At 43.7% G+C, this 25,079-nt stretch overlaps 2 protein-coding genes across 3 annotated transcripts; both read left to right on the top strand.

Moving 5' to 3' along the window:
- The first annotated feature begins 354 nt into the window (after nucleotides 1–354).
- On the top strand, nucleotides 355–1,952 carry LOC129867841 (cysteinyl leukotriene receptor 2-like). Its single transcript, XM_055941327.1, has 2 exons — nucleotides 355–365; nucleotides 543–1,952. Exons 1-2 carry the CDS (start codon nucleotides 355–357, stop codon nucleotides 1,693–1,695), a joined length of 1,164 nt encoding a protein of 387 aa, XP_055797302.1. The 3' UTR covers nucleotides 1,696–1,952.
- Nucleotides 1,953–18,533: 16,581 nt separating this feature from the next.
- On the top strand, nucleotides 18,534–24,262 carry ccdc61 (coiled-coil domain containing 61). Of its 2 annotated transcripts, none has more exons than XM_055942683.1 (13): nucleotides 18,534–18,624; nucleotides 19,065–19,242; nucleotides 19,334–19,416; nucleotides 19,845–20,005; nucleotides 20,104–20,256; nucleotides 20,354–20,561; nucleotides 20,817–20,899; nucleotides 21,038–21,267; nucleotides 21,548–21,626; nucleotides 21,871–22,074; nucleotides 22,202–22,235; nucleotides 22,321–22,390; nucleotides 22,555–24,262. In XM_055942683.1, the coding sequence occupies exons 2-13, from the start codon at nucleotides 19,095–19,097 to the stop codon at nucleotides 22,644–22,646; spliced, it is 1,545 nt and encodes a 514-aa protein (XP_055798658.1). In that variant the 5' UTR covers nucleotides 18,534–18,624; nucleotides 19,065–19,094; the 3' UTR covers nucleotides 22,647–24,262. The 2 variants fall into 2 exon arrangements, with proteins under 2 accessions (XP_055798658.1, XP_055798657.1); XM_055942682.1 differs by having other exon boundaries at nucleotides 20,817–20,917.
- Nucleotides 24,263–25,079: the final 817 nt, after the last annotated feature.

The following is a 25,079-nucleotide window of genomic DNA, read 5'->3' as shown; positions in this document are numbered from 1 at the left end:
GGCTTCCTCTAAACATAGCTCAAACACACATCTCTCAGTGGACACGGCCATCAGAAGACTGATTCAACAGGGTTCACTGGACTGATGACAAGTATGCAACAGTATTGGACCACAGAGAGAGGTACTGTCAACTTTCTCATGTTTATTTTTGTTCTACTAGAAATTGAACATGGTAGCCACGGAACCAAAACAGCAGAGAAGTTGAGCCTCACACTTAGTTGTGGAAATTGACCTACTCTGCTGTTTACTTTCTTCATCTACATTATATCGATGAGTCTACCTGTAATAACATGTGAAAAATCCTTCCTGTAAAGTGGCTCTGGCTATTTTTGTTAGATTTTTACATGGATTAAAATGACCCATTAGTAAACCTCTTTTTCTATCACTCATACTGTTGGTCAGTTTTGTAAAGTAACCAGAACATCTGATAGTAAAGTGAATATTTATGCCCTCTATTTATGCCTCTCTAGTGGCTGTAAAAATGTATACAGGCAGCATCGGAAGAGGAGAGGACCATAATTAAATGCCTCAATATAATGTAGTGTTAGTTTTCACTTTTCAGTCTCTCTATGCTGTCTTTTTACCTTCCAGCACACACAGTACATTTTCCATACCTTTGTCTCCCTTCCTTTATTCAAAGGTCTAACTGGAGGCACAGACAATATGAGTCTGGAGTCAGGGATGAGTAATCTGACATGTGATTGTCCCATCGACAGCTTCAAGCGCAGTGTGTTTCCTGCTACGTACCTGCTCCTCTTCTTCCTGGGCCTAATAGCCAACACCGCCTCCCTCTGGGTCTTTCTGAGCATGTACAGGAGGAGGAGGAGCATCACCATGGTCAACCTGTACATGGTGAACCTGCTGATGTCTGACCTCATGCTGGTGTGCTCTCTGCCTCTCAGATCAGCATACTACCTGCTGGACTCCCATTGGCCGTTTGGGGACCTCACCTGCCGCCTGGTCTCCTACGTATTCTATATCAACATGTATGGCTCTGTCTACTTTCTGCTGGCCCTGAGTGTCCTCCGTTACCTAGCCGTATCACACCCCTACACCTTCATGAGTCTGGAGGGTGGATCCTGTGGTTGGGGAGGGTGTCTACTCATCTGGATCTTTGTGTCCCTGGCCTCTACACCCCTACTGAGTATTGGGACTATCCAGGAGGGGGAAGAGCAGACCCGCTGTCTGGAGCTGGGCAGCAGCTTGGGCACCATCATCCTTCTGAACCGTGCTGCCCTGGTGGTGGGCTTTGCCTTGCCCTTCACTGTCATCTCTGTCTGCTACATGTGTGTGCTGCTCAGCCTGAGGCAGTGTAGGGCTGGGGTGGAGGGGATGAGGAAGCCCTCTACAAGAAAGTCTTGTGCCCTTGTCATCCTCGGTCTCTGCATCTTCCTGATCTGCTTCCTGCCCTATCATGTGGTGCGAACCCTCTTACTGGCAGCAGAGCGGAATGCTCAACTAAATGGCTGTGAGGATTCTTGCAGCTACCTCCAGGGGATTCGGAAGGCTGCCGTGGTAACGCTCTGTCTTGCAGCGGGTAACAGCTGCCTGGACCCGTTCCTTTTCTTCTTTGTGGGAGAAAACTTCAGAGATTTCTGCACAAAAAATTGTGGGAGGCAGAGTAGAGTTATTAACAACACAGAGAGACCAAGGATTCAAGAGCTGCAGCCCATAGAATTAACAGTCAATTTATAATAAACTTGACACTTCAAGCTTATCAAAAATGTTGCATTCACTTTCACGTTCAAATAAAATGTACACCTAGTCTATGGATGGATGATTTGTAGTTATAAAATTCCTGTAGAGCCAAATTGTTTGTGGATTTATAATTATGGGATCATTGAAAATAGGTTTATGATGAGACTAGGCCTGGGTCTTCTTCAAAAATGGTGGCTTTTTAACCAGCAGACTTTTTTAAATGATTGAACTTGTTTTTTTTAGCTAAAACCCCTTAACATTATAATTCAACATATATTACAGCTTACTGTATTTTGATATTTTTACTACATTAAATAAAAAATGAATAAATAAATGCCTGCCTGCTGAAAATCTTTGCCAGTGCGTGTGTAGGGAACCTGCCCCTCCGAAGCATGGTCTAGTACAGTGGTTCCCAGCCTTTTTCATTTACTGTACCACCAACAAAATTTTGCTCTGCCTGGAGTACCCCTGAAGTACCCCCTAATGTGCATTTTACCAGTAAGCCTATAGTCTCATGAGTCTTCTCAAGTACCCCCTGTGGATAGGCCAAGTACGCCCAGGGGTCCTAGTACCCCTGGTTGGGAACAACTGTTCAAGTAGTGTGATTCAGAAATTAGGGAGAGAGATTTTTTATTAGAGAAGAATGGATTAACCTTTTCAATGCTAGTTAAGGAAACCATAGTTATCACGTTTCACATTTGATTTATTAACTACAAAAAGGTAAGAAGTGTTTTTATTTTAATTCTGGTGCTGCTCTGCACACACATGCTTGTTAGCTAGCTGGTCCAACATTAAGCTAACTCTATGAAGTTCAAAGACATTCAAAGTTATTTCATAGAAGCCTGTAGGTATAATTCTGTGAGCCTAATTCAGATAATGCATGTCATAACAACAAGATGCCCAACGCTTCAACCCAAGCCTCCTCTACCCTCTCTCTGTCTCTCCCAACCCGCAAAATGTCACTCGCATCTCGCACCCTACACTCGTCTGTCTAATTCATTTTAATAGCTTGCCCGCTCCATAGCAAGCTGCTCTATCTGGACTGATTGGTGAAGTCATTTAATGTTGAGCTCAATGTAATTTTTTTATTGATTTCAGAGATTAGAAAGGAAGAGTTAGTGTAACAGTATAACTTTAAACCGTCCCCTCGCCCCGACACGGGCGCGAACCAGGGACCCTCTGCACACATCAACAACTGACACCCACAGAGCGTCGTTACCCATCACTCCACAAAAGCCGCGGCCCTTGCAGAGCAAGGTGCAACACTACTTCTAGGTTTCAGAGCAAGTGACGTAACAGATTGAAACGCTAGTAGCGCGTACCCGCTAACTAGCTAGCCATTTCACATCCGTTACACTAGCAACGATATAAACCGTTACTTTTTTGGGGTTCAAACCGGTTCAGAACTTTATTCTGCTGGTCGGAACAGAATAAAAAAAATATATATTTTCACAACGAAATGATTGGAAAATAACATAGGTTCCAACCCATGAACACCAGTGACACATCTTAAGGCCTCGCATGAAATGATGAAATGAATCATCAAATTGCCAACATTTGAAGAGAAAGTGCAGACTCTCCACGTGGTTTTCAAAACAGCCCCACCAACCTGGACTAACATAGTAAATGTAAATCCATTGACACTCCAATTAGTCTGGTATGTTTGTTTCGTCAGTGGTGGAAAAAGTACTCAATTGTCATGCTTGAGTAAAAGTAAAAATACCTTAATAGAAAATATACCCTGCCTAGTGGTACGTTCCGTTGAGTTTTGGCATATGAGAAGAAAATAAGCGACTTTTTAGCTTCAGCTAACCATCCTAAAATCTCATTAGAAATTAGGTGTACACAAGCACCATTGTGAGAAGTGATAATCTTCTATTTGTAATAATAATCATAATATGTGATGAGTATGACTATTAGGCGTAGGCAACAGATCTTGATGAGATGTCATTTAAAGCGATTGGAGCGCCCTTCGTGGTGCTCCAGGATCGTGCAATGATGTGAGAGAAGTTCAATGGAACTGTAGGTTGTCCCAGTAGTCATAGGCTTGCATCTGTTTGCATTTGTTTTATTGGATAATTATATGGAGAGTTGAACAAATTGCTGTCTTTAATACTGAACAAAATATAAACGCAATAAGTAAAGTGTTGGTCCCATGTTTCATGAGCTGAAATAAAAGATCCTAGAAATGTTCCATATGCACAAAAAGCGTATTACTCCTAAAATGTGTTTACATACCTGTTAGTGAGCACTTATCCTTTGCCAAGATAATCCATCCACCTGACAGGTGTGGCATATTAATAAGCAAGTTAAACAGCATGTTCATTACACAGGTGCACCTATGGCACTGTGCTGGGGACAAAGCATGTTCCAGTTCCCACCAACATCCGCAAAACTATTGAAGAGGAGTGGGACAACATTCCACAGGCCACAATCAACCGCCTGATCAACTCTATGCGAAGGAGATGTGTTGCGCTGCATAGTGCAAATGGTGGTCACACCAGATACGGACTGGTTTTCTGATCCACGCCCCTACCTTATTTTTAAAGGTATCTGTGACCAACAGATGCATATCTGTATTCCCAGTCATGTGAAATCCATAGATTAGGGCCTAATGAATTCATTTAAATTCACTGATTCCTTTATATGAAATGTAACTCAGTAAAATCTTTGAAACTGTTGCATGTTGCGTTTATATTTGGGGGGGGGGGGGGCTGTGTCCATGGGGGGAAGTAGTGGGGGGAGTAGCGGAGGGAATGTACATAGGGGGAGTAGCAGGGGGTAGGGGGGAGCAGGTAGCTGACTAGCGGTGGCTATTCAGCAGCCTGATGGTCTGAGGGTAGAAACCTTTGGCCAGTCTTTCAGTTTTTGCCATGATGCTTATGTAGTGCCCGCATCTGAGTAATTGAAGCAGGGAGAACATGGCATGGCTTGGGTGGGACAGGCCAAAGGTTGAAGAGTCCCTGTCGTGCCTTCTTCACTACGGCATCCGTGCGAAGATGAGTAGGCCGAGGAATTTGAAGTTATTGACCGTCTCCACGGCGGACCCATTGCTGAGGATGGGTGTGTGTCCAGCCTGGTTCCTCCTGAAGTCCACAATCAGCTCCTTTGTTTTGCTAACATTGAGGGAGAGGTTGTTTACCTGGCACCATGCTGTCAGAGTGCCTATCTCCTCCCTGTAGGCTGTCTCGTCGTTGTTGGTGGTCAGGCCTACTATTGTTGTGTCGTCAGCAAACTTGATGACAGAGTTGCGACTGTGTGAGGCCACTTAGTCATGGGTATACACAGGATACAGGAGGGGAATCTGGACACACCCTTGTGGGGCCCCGTGTTGAGGATCAGTGTCGAGGAGGTAATATTGCCTACCTTCACCACCTGGGGGCGGCCCGTCAGGAAGTGCAGGACCAAGTTGCAAAAGGGAAGAGTTCAGACCCAGGGCTGTGAGCTTTGTAATGAGCTTATAGGGCACTATGGTATTGAAGGCTGAGCTGTAGTCAATGAACAGCATCCTAACATATGCATTCCTTTTGTCCAGGTGGGTGGGGTCAGTGTGCATTGCAATGGCGATTGCGTAGTTCGTGGATCTGTCAGGGCGGTAGGCAAATTGGAGGGTCGAGTGTGTCAGGGAGGGAGGAGGTGATATGGTCTTTGATTAGCCTCTCGAAGCACTTCATGATGACGGAAGTGAGTGCTACTTGTCGGTAGTCATTCAGTTCAGTTACTTTCCTTTTCTTGGACACAGGGATGATAGTGGACATCTTGAAGCAGGTGTGTATAGAGGCCTGAGCTAGGGAGATATTGAAAATGTCAGAGAACACAACAGCCAGCTGGTCTGCACATGCTCTGAAGGCATGGCTAGAGATGTCATCTGGGCCTGCAGCCTTGCGAGGGTTACAGGTTTGAATGACTCCTCTCCTCAGCGGAGACTGTGAGTGTGTAGCCCACGTTGTCATCAGGGGCTCTCCTCGGCAACTCAGGGTCATTGTGCCCTAACCCTAACCCTAACCCTAACCCTCATCTGGTAGGGTGGCGTTGTTGACAGTGATGTCGCTGGCTTTCTTTTTGTAATCCATGATCGTTAGGAGCCCCTGCCACATTCGCCTTGTGTCCTACCCGCTGAATTGCTCCTCCACTTTGTCTCTGTACTTATGTTTTGTAAATTTTCGCCTAAAATGGCAAACCCAAACTGCCTGTAGCGCAAGACCTGAAGCAAGGATATGCATATTCTTGATACCATATGGAAGGAAACACTTTGAAATTTGTGGAAATGTGAAATTAATGTAGGAGAATACAACACGTTAGATCTGCTAAAAGATAATAACTTTTTTTAATCATCTTTGGTCACTAGATGGCAGCAGTGTACGTGCAAAGTTTTAGACTGATTCAATGAACCATTGTATTTCTGTTCAAAATGTTGACCAAATGCCCAAATGTGCTTAAGTGATTTATTAATACATTTTCAAGTTCATAACTGTGCACTGTCCTCAAACAATAGCATGGTATTATTTCACTGTAATAGCTATTGTAAATTGGACAGTGCAGTTAGATTAACAAGAATTTAAGCTTTCTGCCCATATCAGATATGTCTATGTCCTGGGAAATGTTCTTGTTACTTACAACCTCATGCTAATAACATTAGCCTACGTTAGCTCAACCATCCCGCGTAGTGGACACTGATCCTGTAGAGGTTAACAAAACTATTGTCCTCGGTCTCCTTGCCCTGTTTATAAGTAGTATCTCTCTCTTTCAGTTTCCTACAAGGCTGCTATTAATCCACGGTTTTTGATTCGGGTACGTTTTGAAAGATACTTTCGGTATCAAGTCATATGCGTTTTTTTAATGAATCCGATGACTGAGTCGACGTATTCATTGACATTTTCTCTAGAGGCAACCCGGAACATATTCCAGTCCATGTGATCAAAACAGAATTAGAGTATGAATTCTGATTGGTCAGAACTTCCCACCTGAGTCTTTGTTTGTAGGCAGGGAGAAGCAAGATGGAGTCATGGTCGGATTTTCTGAAAGGAGGATGGGAGAGGGCCTTATACATGTGTCGAAAAGGCATGTAGCAGTGGTCAAAAAAATAATTTCGATGTGTTGGCAATATTTTTGGAGCACGGTTCTCAAATTACTTTTGTTGAAGTCCCCCGCAACAATGAATGCTGCCTCCGGGAATGCAGTCTCCAGTTTGTTCAGGGTCCAATGAAGATCTTTGAGAGCCTTTGTGGTGTCGGTTTGGAGCGGGATGTACACAGCCATGGCGATAATCCCTGTGAACTTTCTCGGAAGGTAAAAAGGACAACATTTTATGACCAAGTATTCCAAGTCGGCAGAGCAGAAACTGGCAAGTTACTGTATGTTTCTCCTGTCACACCATGTGTTGTTGGTCATGAAGCAAAGCCCCCCACCCTTGCTCTTGCCAGAAAGAGCCCACTTCCTATCCGCTTGAAAATCTGTAAAACCCGCTGGTTGTATAAAATCCATCTGGATGTCGGAGGAATGCCAAGTCTCAGAAGAACAGAGAATGTTGCAGGATCTACTGTCCCTCTGGAAGGAGATTCTCGCTCTGAGTTCCTCAAGTTTGTTGATTAGTGGAGAATGGGTCGCCCCGGCATCTTAATCTCACTAAGACCCCGCCACATCTACTTCTCCATCTGCGTCTTCGCTTCCTACTCTCCGGTAGGACTCCTAAGCAGCTCGGCTCCTTGTCGAAGAAGCTAGCCCATTGTTCTGCTGTCTCAGGGAATTCGGGGAGGTCGGGTGGACGGTGAGTACCCAGCGATTTGTTTTCCAAAAGTTCTACTCGGGTGTGTGTAGTAATGCACAAAACAAACTGATTAAGAAAATTTGAGAAAAACACTAGAAAAAACACTAGAAAAAATGGAAACCTGCAATGTTTTATCGGAGCTCAAGGTGAGGTCCCTCTGTCGGCGCCATCTTAACTCATAGATCTGTTCCCATTCTTAAGTTTCGTTTTTGCATCTTTTGTACATCAGCTTCAAAATGTTGAAAATATAATATTTGTGGTTATTGAAAATATATTTCACAGCTGTTTAGATGGTACAATGATTCTCTACATTATACTTGCTTGTTTTGTCACATAAACTGAAATTAGGCAAACAATTAGAATTTTAGCAATCAGGAAACGGTGGAGACATTTCTGCATATTGCATCTTTAAACACTTTTATATATAAGCACCATGGCATGAGATTGAGGATCCATCTTGAATCAGGCATATATCTTAGTTTACATGAATGAAATCCAATATGCATTCATATCTATTCCTGTACTGCATGGAGAGTTGGCACTGAATGCATAATTGACACAGCAAAAGTACCTGAGATCAGTATTCTCTAGCAATACAGCTCCGATTCATTGTATTTTATGAGCATGCATCCAATAGCTTATGTGTTGAAAAAAAAAGGAAATTACATTGAAATTTTGGTCATTTAGCAGAGACTCTTATCTAGAGCAACTTACTAGTGAGTGTGATATTGGTGATATGGATTTATCATTGTTATATTATCATTATTCATTTCGACAGCTTATCAAATCAAATCAAACTTTATTTGCCACATGCGCCGAATACAACAAGTGTAGACTTCACCGTGAAATGCTTACTTACAAGCCCTTAACCAACAGTGCAGTTCAAGAAGAAGAAAATATTTACCAAGTAGGCTAAAATAAAAAGTAATAATAAAAAGCAACACAATAAGAATAACAATAATGAGGCTATATACAGGGGGCACCGGTACCGAGTCAGTGTGCAGGGGTACAGGCTAGTTGAGGTAATCTGTACATGTAGGTGGGAGCGAAGTGACTATGCATAGGTAACAAACAAACAGCGAGTAGCAGCAGTGTACAAGGGGGAACAATGTAAATTGTCCGGTGGCGATTTTTATGAATTGTCCAGCAATATAATAGATTGGGGGTAGAAGCTGTTGAGGAGCCTTTTGGTCCTAGACTTGGCGCTCCGGTACCCCTTGCCGTGTGGTAGCAGAGAAAAAAGTCTATAACTTGGGTGACTGGAGTCTGACAATTTTATAGACTTTCCTCTGACACCGCCTATTATATAGGTCCTGGATGGCAGGAAGCTTGGCCCCAGTGATGTACTAGGCCATTCGCACGACCCTATGTAGCGCCTTACGGTCAGATGCCGAGCAGTTTCCATACCAGGCGGTGATGCAACTGGTCAGGATGCTCTCGATGGTGCAGCTGTAGAACCTTTTGAGGATCTGGGGACCCAAATCTTTTCAGTATCCTGAGGGGAAAAGGGTTTGTCATTTTCTCTTCACGACTGTCTTGGTAAGTTTGGGCCATGATAGTTTGTTGGTGATGGACACCAAGGAACTTGAAACTCTCGACCCACTCCACTACAGCCCCGCCAATGTTAATGGGGGCCTTTTCGGCCCTCCTTTTCCTGTAGTCCACGATCAGCTCCTTTGTCTTGCTCATATTATGGGAGAGGTTGTTGTCCTGGCACAACGCTGACAGTTCTCTGACCTCCCTATAGGCCGTCTCATTATTGTCGGTGATCAGGCCTACCACTGTTGTGTCGTCAGCAAACTTAATGACGGTGTTGGAGTCGTGTTTGGCCACGCAGCCGTGGGTGAACAGGGAATACAGGAGGGGACTAAGTACACACCCCTGTGGGGCCCCAGTGTTAAGGATCAGCGTGAGAGACCTGTTGTTGTCTACTCTTACCACCTGGGGCGGCCCATCAGGAAGTCCAGGATCCAGTTGCAGAGGGAGGTGTTTAGCTTAGTGATGAGCTTTGTGGGCACTATGGTGTTGAACGCTGATCTGTAGTCAATGAACAGCATTCTCACATAGGTGTTCCTTTTGTCCAGGTGAGAAAGGGCAGTTTGGAGTGCGACTGAGATTGCATCATCTGTGGATCTGCTGGGGTGGTATGCGAATTGGAGTGTGTCTAGCTTATGCTTCCATAGATAGTAACAGAGAGCCATGTTAATTTAGAAACTTTTGTGAATATGGAATAAAAAACCTTCATATCCTGAGTTTTAGACCCTGACAAGGGCGGTGTTGGTGTCAATTCCCATTCTTTTATACTAATAATAATAATAATACATGATTACATGAATTAAAAAATATACATTTACAAACAAAAACCACTTCGCAATACAGCCATTGAACAGACATTATTAAATAAAGCATACTTCATATTTCCATAGAGGCAGTACACATGACAGGCGACACCACTCCATCGCAAAGCAGCTTAACAAACCATTAAGAGTGCAATGGACGCGTTGTTCTTCTCAGGAATGCAGATTGCGAACCCTGGGTGAACCTCAATTGTAATTCTTTGATTCCTCATGTCCTCTCTCCTTTACTCCTTCTCAAAATCCATTTGAGAATTAGAGCCAAGGTCCCTACCCTCGGAACTTCTCCACCAATGCGTTTCTAGAAGGAGACGAGGAAATGGACACATGGGATCAAGGAAAGACAAAATGAGATCCACCATCTGTGTTCTTGGGAGGCGCAGTAGAGGGAGGGGCCACCTGGGGGCGTGTGGGAGAGGAGCGGGCCCTGGTGGGTTAAACATGTCCCCACTGGACGAGTGTCGAGACGGGGCCTTCTGCCTCTTTAAACTCTATGGCTCGCTCTGCTGCTTCTCAAAGTCCCCCTCATAGCTGGGGGAAAAACAGGAGGGAGCGGAAGATGGTGGACAGAGAAGAGAGAAAACAAGGTTCATAAAGAGATAGACGGTTGATGACAATGATGATAAAACTAGTCATTCAGCTCAAAGTACTGTATGTACATATATTAACAATGAGATGGTGTGTGTGTGTGCGCGTGCGTGTGCGTGTGTGCGCGTACGTGTGCGTGCGTGCGTGCGCGTGCGAACGCCACTGTGTGGGTTCAAGATTAAACTGATTTTACATGATGCACAGTAGATCCATTAAAGGGGCCATCAGCAGTTGAAACAATAACAAAGCATCCGGTTTCACAAGCCTATGGCGATGAGGCGCAAGGTGGAGTTCTACAGGAAAGTGAGGATGGAGTTTTAAGAGTCTTTTCAGATGAAGAGATGGAGAAACTGTATTATGCCAATGTCTAGCAACGTTTAGCATGTTAGCTAACCCTAACCATAACCGTTTTAACTAACCCTTCACCTAACCCTAACCTTAAGCCTTTTAGCTAACCCTTCACATAACCCTAACCTAACTCTTTAGCCTAACTCCTAAACTTAACCTTAACCTTAACCTGTAGCCTACAGTGGCTAACATTATTCGTAACATTTAATATGATATGTAATTCGTAACATATCATAGGAAATGGGTGATGAACATTCACATATCAAAGATGGCGTAGCAGTCAGACGTGTGTGTTTGTCTTTGTCTTATCCCGTGTAAATAGGCGGTCTTTTTTGTATATATCTTAATCTCACTTTCTATCTACGAACTAAATATACTTTCCTGCAACCCGCCTCACTCAATGTGGTACGGATCTGCTATTTTTATTCCTTATAACTGGAACTACCATCAGGAGTTAGCCAGCTAACTAGCTACTAGTCTTTGTTAGCCACGGCTAGCGGTCTTCACCTTTTTCTCGGTCACTAGCCAGCCTTAGCTCGGACAATACCTGCCAGTCTGCACAGCGCGATGTCAACATAGAGCATTTCGGAATGCTTCTCTCTACCACATCACCGGATTCCTGCCGCTCTGGATCATTACACCGAATCATCGCAGCTAGCTAGCTGCAAACGAGTGGCTACTGTTAGCTAACGCCTCTGTCCCGAAGAAAGCACCAGCTAGCCTTGAGCTAGCCTCAAGCTAGGCCCATATACCAGCTAATTCTAGGGCTACAATACCTCCTTTGCCAATTGACCTGGACCCTTTATTGTCGACACGGAGCCCCGCCGATCCATCACGACTGGACTGCCGACGTGATCGCCCAATGTGGTCTCAACAGGCTATTCTGTTACAATGTCACCGAAGAACCATCTACCAGCCCCGACCCGCTAGCTTTTCTGAACGCTGTGTCCCCTACTCGCCTAGAATAGTAGTGACCGAACAGCACCCTGATTCACCTATTGCTGCTCTTTTGAACCTATGATCACTCGGCTACACAGCTGAAGCCCCCTAGACTGTTTCAATAACACGGTACCTCATTTTGTTAACCTGTCGGCCCCAGCCTTGAACTCAGGTCCTGTATGTACCTAACTGACCCGCTCTGCCCATTCATTGCCATTTACCCATTGTTGTCTTAGCTCTCCTGATCAACACCTGTGATTGCTTTATGCCTCTCTCTAATGTCAATATGCCTTGTCTACTGCTGTATTGGCTAGTTCTTATTGTTTTATTTCACTGTAGAGCCCTCAGTCTTGCTCAAAATGCCTTAGATAGCTCTTTTGTCCCACCCCACACACATGCAGAGACCTCACCTGGCTTAACTGGTGCCTCCAGAGACGAAACCTCTCTCACCGTCACTCAACGCCTAAGTTTACCTCCACTGTACCCACATCCTACCATTCCATTGTCTGTACATTATGCCCTGAATCTATTCTCCCACGCCCAGAAATCTGCTCCTTTTATTCTCTGTCCCCAATGCATTAGACGACCAGTTCTTATAGCCTTTAGCCGTACCCTTATCCTAATCCTCCTCTGTTCCTCTGGTGATGTAAAGGTTAACCCAGGCCCTGTAGCCCCCAGTTCCACTCCCATTCCCCAGGCGCTATCATTCGTTGACTTCTGTAACCGTAAAAGCCTTGGTTTCATGCATGTTAAGATCAGAAGCCTCCTCCATAAGTTAGTTTTATTCACTGCTTTAGCACACTCTGCCAACCCTGATGTCCTAGCAGTGTCTGAATCCTGGCTTAGGAAGGCCACCAAAAATTATGACATTTCCATCCCCAACTACAACATCTTCCGCCAAGATATAACTGCCAAAGGGGGTGGAGTTGCAATCTACTGCAGAGATAGCCTGCAGAGTTCTGTCATGCTATCTATGTCTGTGCCCAAACAATTCTAGCTTCTACTTTAAAAAATCCACCTTTCCAGAAATAAGTCTTTCACTGTTGCCACTTGCTATAGACCCCCCTCAGCCCCCAGCTGACCTGGACACCATATGTGAATTAATTACCCCTCATTTATCTAGAGAGTTCGTAGAGTTTGTTCTGTTAGGTGACCTAAACTGGGATATGCTTTACACCCTGGCCGTCCTACAATCTAAGCTAGATGCCCTCAATCTCACACAAATTATCAAGGAACCTACCAAGTACAACCCTAAATCCGTAAACACGGGCACCCTCATAGATATCATCCTGATCAGCCTGCCCTCTAAATACACCTCTGCTGTCTTCTACCAGGATCTCAGCGATCACTGCCTCCTTGCCTGCATCCATAATGGGTCCGCGGTCAAACAACCACCCCTCATCACTGTCAAACGCTCCCTAAAACACTTCAGCGAGATGCCTTTCTAATCAACCTGGCCCAGGTATCCTGGAAGGATATTGACTTCATTCCGTCAGTAGAGGATGCCTGGTTATTCTTTAAAAGTGCTTGCCTCACCATCTTAAATAAGCATGCCCCATTCAGAAAATGTAGAACTAAGAACAGATATATAGCCCTGGGTTCACTCCAGACCTGACTGCACAAAAACATCCTGTGGCGTACTGCATTAGCATTGAATAGCCCCCGCTACATGCAACTTTTCAGGGAAGTTAAGAACCAATATACACAGGCAGTTAGGAAAGCAAACGCTAGCTTTTTCAAACAGAAATTTGCATCCGGTAGCACAAACTCCAAAAAGTTCTGGGACACTAAATTCCATGGGGAATAAGAGCACCTCCTACCAGCTGCCCACTGCACTGAGGCTAAGAAACACTGTCACCACCGATAAATCTATGATAATTGAGAAGCATTTTTCTACGGCTGGCCATGCTTTCCACCTGGCTATCCCTACCCCGGTCAACAGCCCTGTATCCCCTCAGCAACTTGCCCAAGCCTCCCCCATTTATCCTTTACCCAAATTCAGATAGCTGATGATCTGAAAGAGCTGCAAAATCTGGACCCCTTAGAATCAGCTGGGCTAGACAATCTGGACCCTCTCTTTCTAAAATTATCCGCTGCAATTGTTGCAACCCCTATTACTAGCCTGTTCAACCTCTCTTTCATATCGTCTGAGATCCCTAAAGATTGGAAAGCTGCCGTGGTCATCCCCCTCTTCAAAGGGGGAGACACTCTAGACCCAAACTGTTACAGATCTATATCTATCCTGCCCTGCCTTTCTAAGGTCTTTCGAAAGCCAAGTTACCAAACAGATCACCGACCATTTCAAATCCCACCGTACCTTCTCCGCTATGCAATCTGGTTTCCGAGCTGGTCATGGGTGCACCTCAGCCACGCTCAAGGTCCTAAATTATATCATAACCGCCATTGATAAAATACAATACTGTGCAGCCGTCTTCATCGACTTGGCCAAGGCTTCGACTCTGTCAATCACCGCATTCTTATCGGCAGACTCAACAGCCTTGGTTTCTTAAATGACTGCCTCGCCTGGTTTACCAACTACTTCTCAGAAAGAGTTCAGTGTGTCAAATCGGAGGGCCTGTTGTCCGAACCTCTTGCAGTCTCTATGGGGGTGACACAGGGTTCAATTCTCGGGCCGACTTTTTTCTCTGTATACATCAATGATGCCGCTCTTGTTGCTGGTGATTCTCTGATCCACCTCTACGCAGATGACACCATTTTGTATACTTCTGGGCCTTCTTTGGACACTGTGTTAACAAACTGTTAAGATAATTATGTTCTCAATGTTCATAAACTGAACTTCAATTAACTACTCAGTCTGCAACCCAGAATTTGTAAGATACTGGTTGAAATGTAAACAGACAGAGGACCAGCCTACAATAGTCAAATGTTTATTCACGAGAGCGCTCTGAAGTCCATTATACAAAGACATCCATTTTATAGCTGTGCACATACTTCCACACAAACAGTAGATATCCTACGCACATACATACACACAAACAGTAGGTATCCTTCGCACATACATACATGTTCAAATCTTAAGCTACGCCTTGCTCAGACAATCTGTGTTTTTCTACTATACAGATACAGTGTTTCTTTAATCTGCAACATGTTTCATAATCTTCTGCAAGCCTAACAGTTTCTCCCCTCCACGGGTGGAGACAGAATGTCCTGAAAGGAACACAGTGGTCCAGCTTGTCTGTCGATAGCCCCTCTTATCATTTGTTTCCCACATGCACCCTGCTTACATACTAAAAAGGAACAAAAGGTTCTTGTTCTAATTCTGACTAAAACTACACACATCATCAGATTATAGTTTTATGATTCTAATAAATTTCATACAATTATATGGTTTCAGGGTGGAATATTCTAATCATTAATTTAAACATATAAATTCCATTATCACAAACCTCCAAATGAGCTTCAATGTCATACAACACTCCTTCCGTGTCCTCCAACTGCTCTTAAATACTAGTGAAACTAAATGCATGCTCTTCAACCGATTGCTGCACGCACCTGCCCGCCCGACTAGCATCACTACTCTGGACGGTTCTGACTTAGAATATGTGGACAACTACAAATACCTAGGTGTCTGGTTAGACTGTAAACTCTCCTTCCAGACTCACATTAAGCATCTCCAATCCAAAATGAAATCTAGAATTGGCTTCCTATTTTGAAACAAAGTCTCCTTCACTCATGCTGCCGAACATATTGTTGTAAAACTGGCTATCCTACCGATCCTTGACTTCGGCGATGTCATTTACAAAATAGCCTCCAACACTCTACTCAGCAAACTGGATGTAGTCTATCACAGAGCCATCCGTTTTGTCACCAAAGCCTCATCTACTACCCACCACTGCAACCTGTATGCTCTCGTTGGCTGGCCCTCGCTACATATTTGTCGCCAAACCCACTGGCTCCAAGTCATCTATAATCTTTGCTAGGTAAAGCCCCGCCTTATCTCAGCTCACTGGTCACCATAGCAACACCCACCTGTAGCACTTTAAGCATCAGCTGTCAGAGCAACTTACCAATCACTGTACCTGTACACAGCTAATCTGTAAATAGCACACCCAACTACCTCATCCCCATATTGTTATTTATCTTCTTGCTCTTTTGCACCCCAGTATATCTACTTGCACATCAAATCAAATCAAATGTATTTATATAGCCCTTCTTACATCAGCTGATATCTCAAAGTGCTGTACAGAAACCCAGCCTAAAACCCCAACAGCAAGCAATGCAGGTGTAGAAGCACGGTGGCTAGGAAAAACTCCCTAGAAAGGCCAAAACCTAGGAAGAAACCTAGAGAGGAACCAGGCTATGAGGGGTGGCCAGTCCTCTTCTGGCTGTGCCGGGTGGAGATTATAATAGAACATGGCCAAGATGTTCAAATGTTCATAAATGACCAGCATGGTCAAATAATAATAATCACAGTAGTTGTCGAGGGTGCAACAGGTCAGCACCTCAGGAGTAAATGTCAGTTGGCTTTCATAGCCGATTATTGAGAGTATCTCTACCGCTCCTGCTGTCTTTAGAGAGTTGAAAACAGTAGGTCTGGGACAGATAGCACGTCCGGTGAACAGGTCAGGGTTCCATAGCCGCAGGCAGAACAGTTGAAACTGGAGCAGCAGCACGGCCAGGTGGACTGGGGACAGCAAGGAGTCATCATGCCAGGTAGTCCTGAGGCATGGTCCTAGGGCTCAGGTCCCCTGAGAGAGAGAGAGAAAGAAAGAGAGAATTAGAGAGAGCATACTTACATTCACACAGGACACTGGAGAAATACTCCAGATATAACAGACTGACCCTAGCCCCCCGACACATAAACTACTGCAGCATAAATACTGGAGGCTGAGACAGGAGGGGTCAGGAGACACTGTGGCCCCATCCGATGATACCCCCGGACAGGGCCAAACAGGCAGGATATAACCCCACCCACTTTGCCAAAGCACAGCCCCCACACCACTAGAGGGATATTTTCAACCACCAACTTTCCATCCTGAGACAAGGCCGAGTATAGCCACATCATCATCTGCACATCTATCACTCCAGTGTTAATGCTAAATTGTAATTATTTCGCCTCTATGGCCTATTTATTGCCTTACCTCCCTAATCTTCTACATTTGCACACACTGTACATAGATTTTTCTATTGTGTTATTGACTGTACGTTTGTTTATGTGTAACTCTGTGTTGTTGTTTTTGTCGCACAACTTTGCTTTATCTTGGCCAGGTCCCAGTTGTAAATGAGAACTTGTTCTCAACTGGCCTACCTTGTTAAATAAAGGTTAAATAAAAAAATATAAATTATTTACCTGTAATTTGTGTGGTACTAAAAAAGATTCTGCTAATATGTAAAATTACGTGTAATAGCTAGGAAAAAAAATTAAAGGCATTTTTTTTCTCAGACTTGCAAAAACAATGATAGATTATTGCAGTGCTTTTACTGTAATAGAGATGTTTCCACCCCTACTGTACTCTTGTCCACACTGGTCTGCGAACCCACAATCTTCTGGCCCGCAGCCCTGTACGCTTTTAAAATGAATGCATTCCCATGTAATTCCTACAGGGCGAAAAACAGTTTCTAAAACTGCATAACTAAGGCTTTCGTCTGTCCAATAAGTGAGGGTAAATGGTAGACATGTTCTCTGCCATCCACTTTATGTTTTAGTTATTCTTTTGGATATAGGGGTGGGTCACTTGTTTTTTTTTTCAAGCATACAGTTAGGTAAAATATATTTTGCTCAAGGGAGTGTCATCCATTTTCATTTCAGAGAGCCATGTAACCCATATTATAAATAACATTTACTTCCTTAGCATGCTGATGATTTCAAGTTGTATTGGATTAATGTTTTATCTGTTGACATTTAATACATGTTGTTTAGTATATTTAGTACATTTAGTATTTTCTGTTTTCTCCGTGAGAAGCAAGTTCATTAAAGTTTTAAGTGATTTGGTTTATGTAGATACAATGTTGTTAACACACAGTAACCAAAAACCTGATCTAATTTGCATATTCATACTGAGTTTGCAGCAAATTTGCAGGATACAGTAGAATGTTCTCCAATAGTTTCCCATAATTGTTTGCCAGAAGTACACAAGTCGCTGCAAATCTGCCGCAACAGTTGGCAACAAAACTAATTTGCATGTGTTAATATGAACTCGCAGCAAATTGGCCAAAGGTTTGCCACAACTGTTTGCCAGTCTCTGCTCTAGGCCTACTTTAGTTCAAGGACAGCGTGCCTGCCTGGTGATCCAGATACACTCACTTTGGAGGACTGACTCATTCTAGTTCTGTGCTTGTATCACAGTATTAAACACACACAAACACAATAACAACTAAGACACTCATGAATTAATAACATGTTTATTAATTCACTCTTCACTTCCCTGACATGAGCTGCCGGTATTACAGGGTTATAATAAGATGCGTGCGTGTTGCAATGAAATAATTCCTACTGTCCAAAAGTGCCCCAACAGCTAAAAGTGCCCCAACCGCTAACTGCATCTTTTCTGGTTGAACATACTACTACAGTTTAACTTGTTGAGGATTTACATTTACAAAGCCGTGTCGTTACCATGGGGCTCAGCATCACTTCCACTGACGGGCCTCGGAGCTGATGTTGAGCACGGGCGATACCGTCACAGCTTTTACATATTGACGGTAGCTCCACCCAATCAGACTTCCTTGTATCTTATTTTCGACCAATACATTCAGTTGACATTGTGTAGGGGGCGGTAGTTATACATTCTCGGTTATTGAACCGCTACATTCAACAGTGGCGGCGGCTTCCAATCTGTCAGGTATCGAAGAGAGGTGTACTCGTTCATGCCAGAGACACGATTTGACTTAATTGGATATATTTTATTTTAAGAATTAAAATGCTCTCCAAGGTGTAGGAGTTGGGTTCCGTTTTCGAGCACATCACAACAGGTATGTCTCTATCCTTAGGAGAGTACTGTAAGCTAACGTTAACACGTTACTTAGCTAGCTACGAGATATAGAAGCTAGCTAGCTAACAAGCATTTACCAACACAGAATAGCAAACGTGCCAGTTTGTAGTGGAATTATGCTATCATACAGTATGATAGTTAGCACTGCAGAAAACATAAGTTTGTTTGCTAGCCATATCGCTAGCTTGTGTGTAGCTAACCAGATGTTGTTGGCTAGCTAAGTTCTGGTCGGCTAAACTAGCTAACGTTAATGCAAAGAGACTCTTATCTTCATCTGTGGTTTCAGTACCTGTAGCGCACTGATTATAGCTCAAGTTAGTTACTCAGTACTTACTAGGCCTACATTTAGTTTTGTCGACATTGATGACTGTGGTGTGCATGTCTATGTGATTGATGGATTGTCTATTTCTTGTAACTTAGGTCTGTGGACATTGCGACCAATGCAGAGAGATGGAGGCGGGCTCAGTGGTGCAGGAGGACATTACATTCCGAGGAGTGGAGTTTGCTGTGAAGATAGAACTAAAAGAAGGATTGCTAATAGTCGAGATCTCTGATGCAATGACAGCTGACCAGTGGAGGGGAGGGTTTGACCCAGCATGTAAGTGAAGCATTGTGAAATGACATAGTTAATTTCCATGGATATTATAGACATTACTATTTATTATTATAATGTTTTCATTGTGCCCCAGACATCGAAGACCTAACTCGCAAAACAGGCAACTTCAAGCAGTTTCCCATCTTCTGCAGCATGTTGGAATCTGCTGTTAGTATGGTGAGTCTGCGAGGCAGTAAAGGAAGTTAAAACATGTTTAAAAGTGTTCTGCCTAGGGTGAGTATAATTTGTGGAACGTTCCAACAGGAATCGGTTCCAAAAACTTTGTAAAGTACAAGGTTGCCAACAAAATTCACCTAGCTAACTAGCTGCCGAATAGGCATACTCTCACCACGTAGCTTATTCTTGATGTTTGTCCATCGGCTACCAGAGTGGGGACAGACATTTTTCGGGATAAACGTTGGGAGTGAAAAAAGTTATTAAATTGCCCACGCCCTACCCAGTATCTTATTCTGCCGCTATACAACTTTATAAGCGTTGTTTGTTGGGAGCCTTGTTATTTACGACGTTTTTTTCAACAGATTCCTGTTGGAACTTTCCACAAATTATACCCACACTTCTGATTATGGTGCATGCTTTTTCTTCAGACTAGTGAGTCTGTTACCCTTGACCTCTTGACCTATGCTGACCTGGAGCTCTTGCGGAACCGGAAGGCTGGAGTCGTTGGTCGTCCCCGAGCCCAACAGCAATCTCCTAACCTCAGTGCCAAAAGATATCTAATTCTTATCTACACTGTGGAATTTGACAGGTTTGTCTCTCTTTTAGTGATATCACTACCATAAGCTTGACTCAAACTCTGCTTGAAATGTACAACTGCGAAATTGCCATGTTAACCTTTCCCTATAGAATCCACTACCCCCTGCCCCTGCCCTACCATGGCAAGCCTGACCCTGCCGCCCTGCAGAAGGACATCAGAGCCCTGAAGACTGAGCTAAACGCCCTGGCCAACCATGCAGGTCACAAACCAGCAGAGCCAGAGATACGCCGGCTACGGGCAGAGTAAGTTATGATTTGTTACACTGTATTAATCAGGACAGTCTGTGTTGTTTTCTTCAGGTCAGAGGTTAAGGGTCCTGACTGTTCTGTCTGTTGTTAGACTCACGTTGGTCAGAGAGGAGAAGGAGGCTCTGGCCAAGGCTCTGGAGCGTCTGCAGTTAGTGAGGTCTGCTTCCACCCCTGGAGGAGGGGCTCGGGGGCTGAGAGAGGTGGTCAGGAGTTTAGAGGACCAGCTCCTCAGAGAGAGGGCCAAGAGTCAGCGCTCAGCCAGCAAGAGGGGCCAGGAGCAGCGCCTCCTACTGGAGCAGGTTGGTCCTTGTTTGCATCATATTTCAAATAAGCATGTACTCTGTAACTTTTATAACTTTGAATAATTTAGAATGCCTGGCCTACAGTTGATGCAAATAATGTAGTAGCATAGATTCCTGCATATCAAACAAATGTATTGTGTGCATGCCAACACTTGGAAGTAGACATTTTTGCGCCATTATAAGTAGGATTGCTTGGAGCTGATTCCATTGTTCAGCTGGTAGGCTAATTCTGACGTTTCCTGTCTCTCCTAGTTGGAGGAGCTAAGGGCATCGGAGCGAGCTCTACGGATTCGCGTTAAGAGTTTGACCAATGAACTGGCGTTGCTAAGACGAGGGTTAGTCAATCTAAGCATGTATGTCTTTCCTTTTTCTTTCTCTCTTTCACTTTCACTCACTCACTCCCACCTACTTACTCACTCCTTACAATACTCTCCCTGTGGCTAATGTTGTATACTATGTGTGTCTGTTTTTAGTAGGGTGACCAGTGGGGTGACCCCTGCCCTTTCTGGGTGCAGTGCCTCGCGGGGTGATGGGGAGATCAGGCGTTCACTGTCCCGGGAACGTAGTTTGGGACGTGTTGTAGTTCGGGCTCACTCAGGGTCCAGAGAGAGGACAGAAGAGAGGGGTCGGAGGTCAGAAGGCCAGAGGGCAGACTCCTCAGGGCCCCGCTCGTATGTTGCCAGACCCTCACCTTCTCCCACAGGTATCTTGTTTTTTCTGTCTCTATAGGAGTTTGGAGTTGACTGGTAATTCAGCTTCATTGCATTGATTGTTTTGACTTGGTGTAATTTTGGTAATGAAAAGGATACAATTAAAGTTGACACCACCAAGTCTGAGTAAAACTAACAGGGCTTGATTAACTGCTTGATCTGCTATCTTCAATGAAAAATCCACTCAAAATCTTTTGGTAACAAAATATAGTTTGAGTGGATTTTCCCTTTTAAGTATGAGCTCCCAGCCAATCCTGTCATTCCTGTTTTCAGGTTCGCGGACGCCACGCTTTGACCCCACTGCATATATCCAGGACAGACAGCGCCGACTGAGAGAGGCGGAACTCAAAAAGTCAGTCTCATCTCCCTCTATCCATTTCACTGTCATAACTGTATCTGCAGTGCAAGCTTCTGCCAATTATAACAGTGTATTTTGCATGTGAGACACTGGTATAGTGATTTTCATGTGTTGAAATGCTCAAGGATTTCAAATGGCAACCCATTTTTTTTTACTCTAATAGGAAAACCAATACTGAGTGAAACGTTCCCTGTAATCATGACTTAACTTGGCCTCCTGTGTTCTCTCTCTCCGTCAGCCAGAGAAAGGTCAGAAGAGAAATGTTAGCATCACCTGTTCTGGAGAGGGGCCTAGAGAGGGGGCGGTCTCGGTCCAGGGAGGCTTATCCCCAGCTGACCAGGGCAGGCAGTGGGAGCAGAGGGAGGAGCTTATCAATTGAGAATAGGAGAAGCAGACAGTCCTCTGAGAATTCATTGGTGGAGTTGGATGAGTTGACTATCAGGTAATTTATGCTTTACCATGCTATATCACTTGGTATTACAGTCCAAATGGGGTTTGTTTAAGTAAGTGAGAGATGTTCTGCTTTACTGCGTGTCTCAGACAGTTCCTCATTTTGTTCTGTGTTTCAGAGGAAGGAAGCAGACCTACAATGGTCCAACCATGGTGAGTGTGGTATGTTATTTTTTACAGCTTGTGATAGACCTTGATTTAACATCTTTGTGTTGAGTGACATTATTTATTTTTGTAGCCCAGAGGAAGACATTTGACCAGGAAGCCCCATTGTAGCACTCCCACACACAGGGTACGATCAGACAAAGGTAACCAATCAATGCCTACTCTTCAATCTAAAGTTTAATCAGAGTCAGTTAGCTAAAAAAAATGAATGTACTTTTAATATGAGCCCCGGTGACACATTCTGTGTGAGAACCTTGCTGAAACCAATGATTTACCATTATCTGTGCATTGCTTGTCCTTTACCCAGAAGGCTCCATAGATGGGGCTGACCTGTCAGAGATCGATGCCCGGCTGCAGGCCCTACAGGACTACATGAGGGACCTGGACACGGGACACTAAACCCTAGGCAGGAAACATTTGTTCAAAGACTTCCCTGTGCTGCAAACTTAGACCAATGACTACTACTATTTGACATTACTAGTCGACACTGTGACTAAACAAGATCACTGCACTACACTGTGATATTTTAGCACACATTATCAGCTGATAGGCTTTTGCAAGTGCAAACACAGATGGATGCACACACTGCTTATTTTGTCACCCTCTGGGAGACGGTGCCTGATCTGTGGATAAAGATACCACTGTGAAGGCTGTTAAGCCACTGTTAGTGTATTGAACTAGAACTGAGGCATGACTGGTTTTATAACTTATGCATTGTGTCTGTTGATGTGACCGTAATACCCCATTTTACCCCCCCTTTTTTAACGAGTGATTGATGAATGTGATTTCAGATGTTTTAGTCTGTAAATATAACTTTATTTGAAACATTCTGGGGGGTGGTTGCTTTTGGTGAGAGTATCTTTTTTTATTTTTTATGTTTTTATATATAAATGAAATCTAGTTTCTCATTTAATTTTATTGAAATGTCCACCCATGTTCTATTATCATTACTTCCTCTCTAGCTGTGTGTTATGACTTGATGATGGGGGTAATGCTGAGTGTCTGTTAAGGTGTTTTGGCCCATTGGATCAGAGATGGATTTTTACCAAATGCTGCATGAGGATTTATTGCTTTGTTTTTGTGCCATTAATTTTCTAATAGGTATTTAGCCAAAATCTTTGTATTTTTTTCTACTTTTACTAGACATATCTTCTCTATTAATAATCACTGCAGCAGCTTTGTCTCTCAGTAATGTGGTGTGAGTGAGTGCACCAAGTGCACTGTGTCCTCCCCCTCTGCAGTAGAGTTAGTTGGTTGGGTGGGCTGAAGGTTCCTCCCTAGGGCTGCAGCTCCACTACAGCTGACTGAGTCTCATGAATTAATAGCTAACCTACCCGGCCTGGACCCTTCCTCTCCGGGGTGAGCAACTGGGCCGTAGGAACAGCTGCTTCCATCTGCACTACTGTAGGAGGATGAGAATAGTGGAGAGAGCTGAGAGGCGTTTTGTGCTGTTTTTAGATTTTACCTCCGCTGCTAATAAAATGTAAGATGCTTTCCACTTACCTAAAACAACATCTATCAGAATTAAAGCCCTGCACCAGAGGCTGAAATTAAATGTACCTATCAGTTTTGGGATTTGTTGGTATTTTGTTACATTAATATTAGTATTTCCAAAATGTAAAAAACTTAACGTATATTTTCTTTAGATTATCATACTACTGTCACCAGTTTTATGAATTCTAACCACTTTAAAATGGACATGCATCAATACTTTCAAAGCTCACTATGTTGAATTACACAATTTCAAAGTCCAACTGCCATTTGCCGAAAGTCAGACTTCCCACACGCCAACTCATTTTCTCAGCTTCAGAAGCATCTGCTTTTACCAAATTTATATGGGGGGGAAACGTGTATCCACAATCTGTCCTGGACAAGTCCGGTCCTGGAGTGTCTTAACAAAATGAAACAACTAGTTAGGCTGACTTCATCCAGTGTCCAGAAAAATGCAGTTGTGTACAAATATTTAATGAGATTGCCTCATTTGCATATTTTAATAAACATTTTCTGAAATATTATCCCAAAAAGTGTAATACTTGTGTCTACATTCAACTGGGACAAGTTTGTGATATGATTGAGAGAGAAAAAAATCCCGATTGGGGTTTCCTGCCTGGCCTTAAAAGGATCAAATCACAACTTGACACATTCAATCTCTTTCAATGGGTCATAGTTATGCTAGCAAAATGTTGTGATTGTGTAGCACTTGCTAAATACTTTATATTGTAACCAAATATATACTAACCCAAGGTAGTTGATCTGTGTCGTTTCGAATAAGAGAAAATTGAGCATAGTGGGCAGAACAAGCATGGAGGTGGGCAAAGCCAAGCATGAGTTAGCGAGATCCTATTGGCGCGTTCTAGCATTATGATCATATTTCCGTTTTAAAAACTTTGGCAAAGTGTCATGTATATAAAATGTAGCTGTGTTCGTAACAGATTTTAGTTTTGTGAACAGAACAGTTTTTGAGATCTGATGTTTCATCGATGAGAAAATTAACAGAATCTTGGCCCAGTTTCACCCTCTCAACTACACGCGACCCGACTTCCTCTCACTACCATATTTGGTGGTAAGAAAACGTTCTAAACGGATGTTTCAGTTTATAGCCCCTGTGACTTCTCTCTGGGTTTCCCTTTATGTCTGTGCTAAAATTGCTTCTCCAATAGAAATCCCCCGATCACACTTGTAGGCGAGGTGGGTTCGTTTAGCGTATGTGTAGAAACATGTATTACGGTCTTACGTCATCTCGCGCCGAACTGCGCATGTGCAAACCGTCAAATCAGAGGCACTCTTTCGATATATCTAGTTTTTTTGACGAAAATGAAAAACTGGGGTTTG

Source organism: Salvelinus fontinalis, chromosome 13 (genome assembly GCF_029448725.1).
Source record: "Salvelinus fontinalis isolate EN_2023a chromosome 13, ASM2944872v1, whole genome shotgun sequence".
Lineage (NCBI taxonomy): Eukaryota > Metazoa > Chordata > Actinopteri > Salmoniformes > Salmonidae > Salvelinus > Salvelinus fontinalis.
The sequence above is the reverse complement of the archived record's forward strand: the minus strand, read 5'-3'. Positions and strand labels throughout refer to the sequence as shown.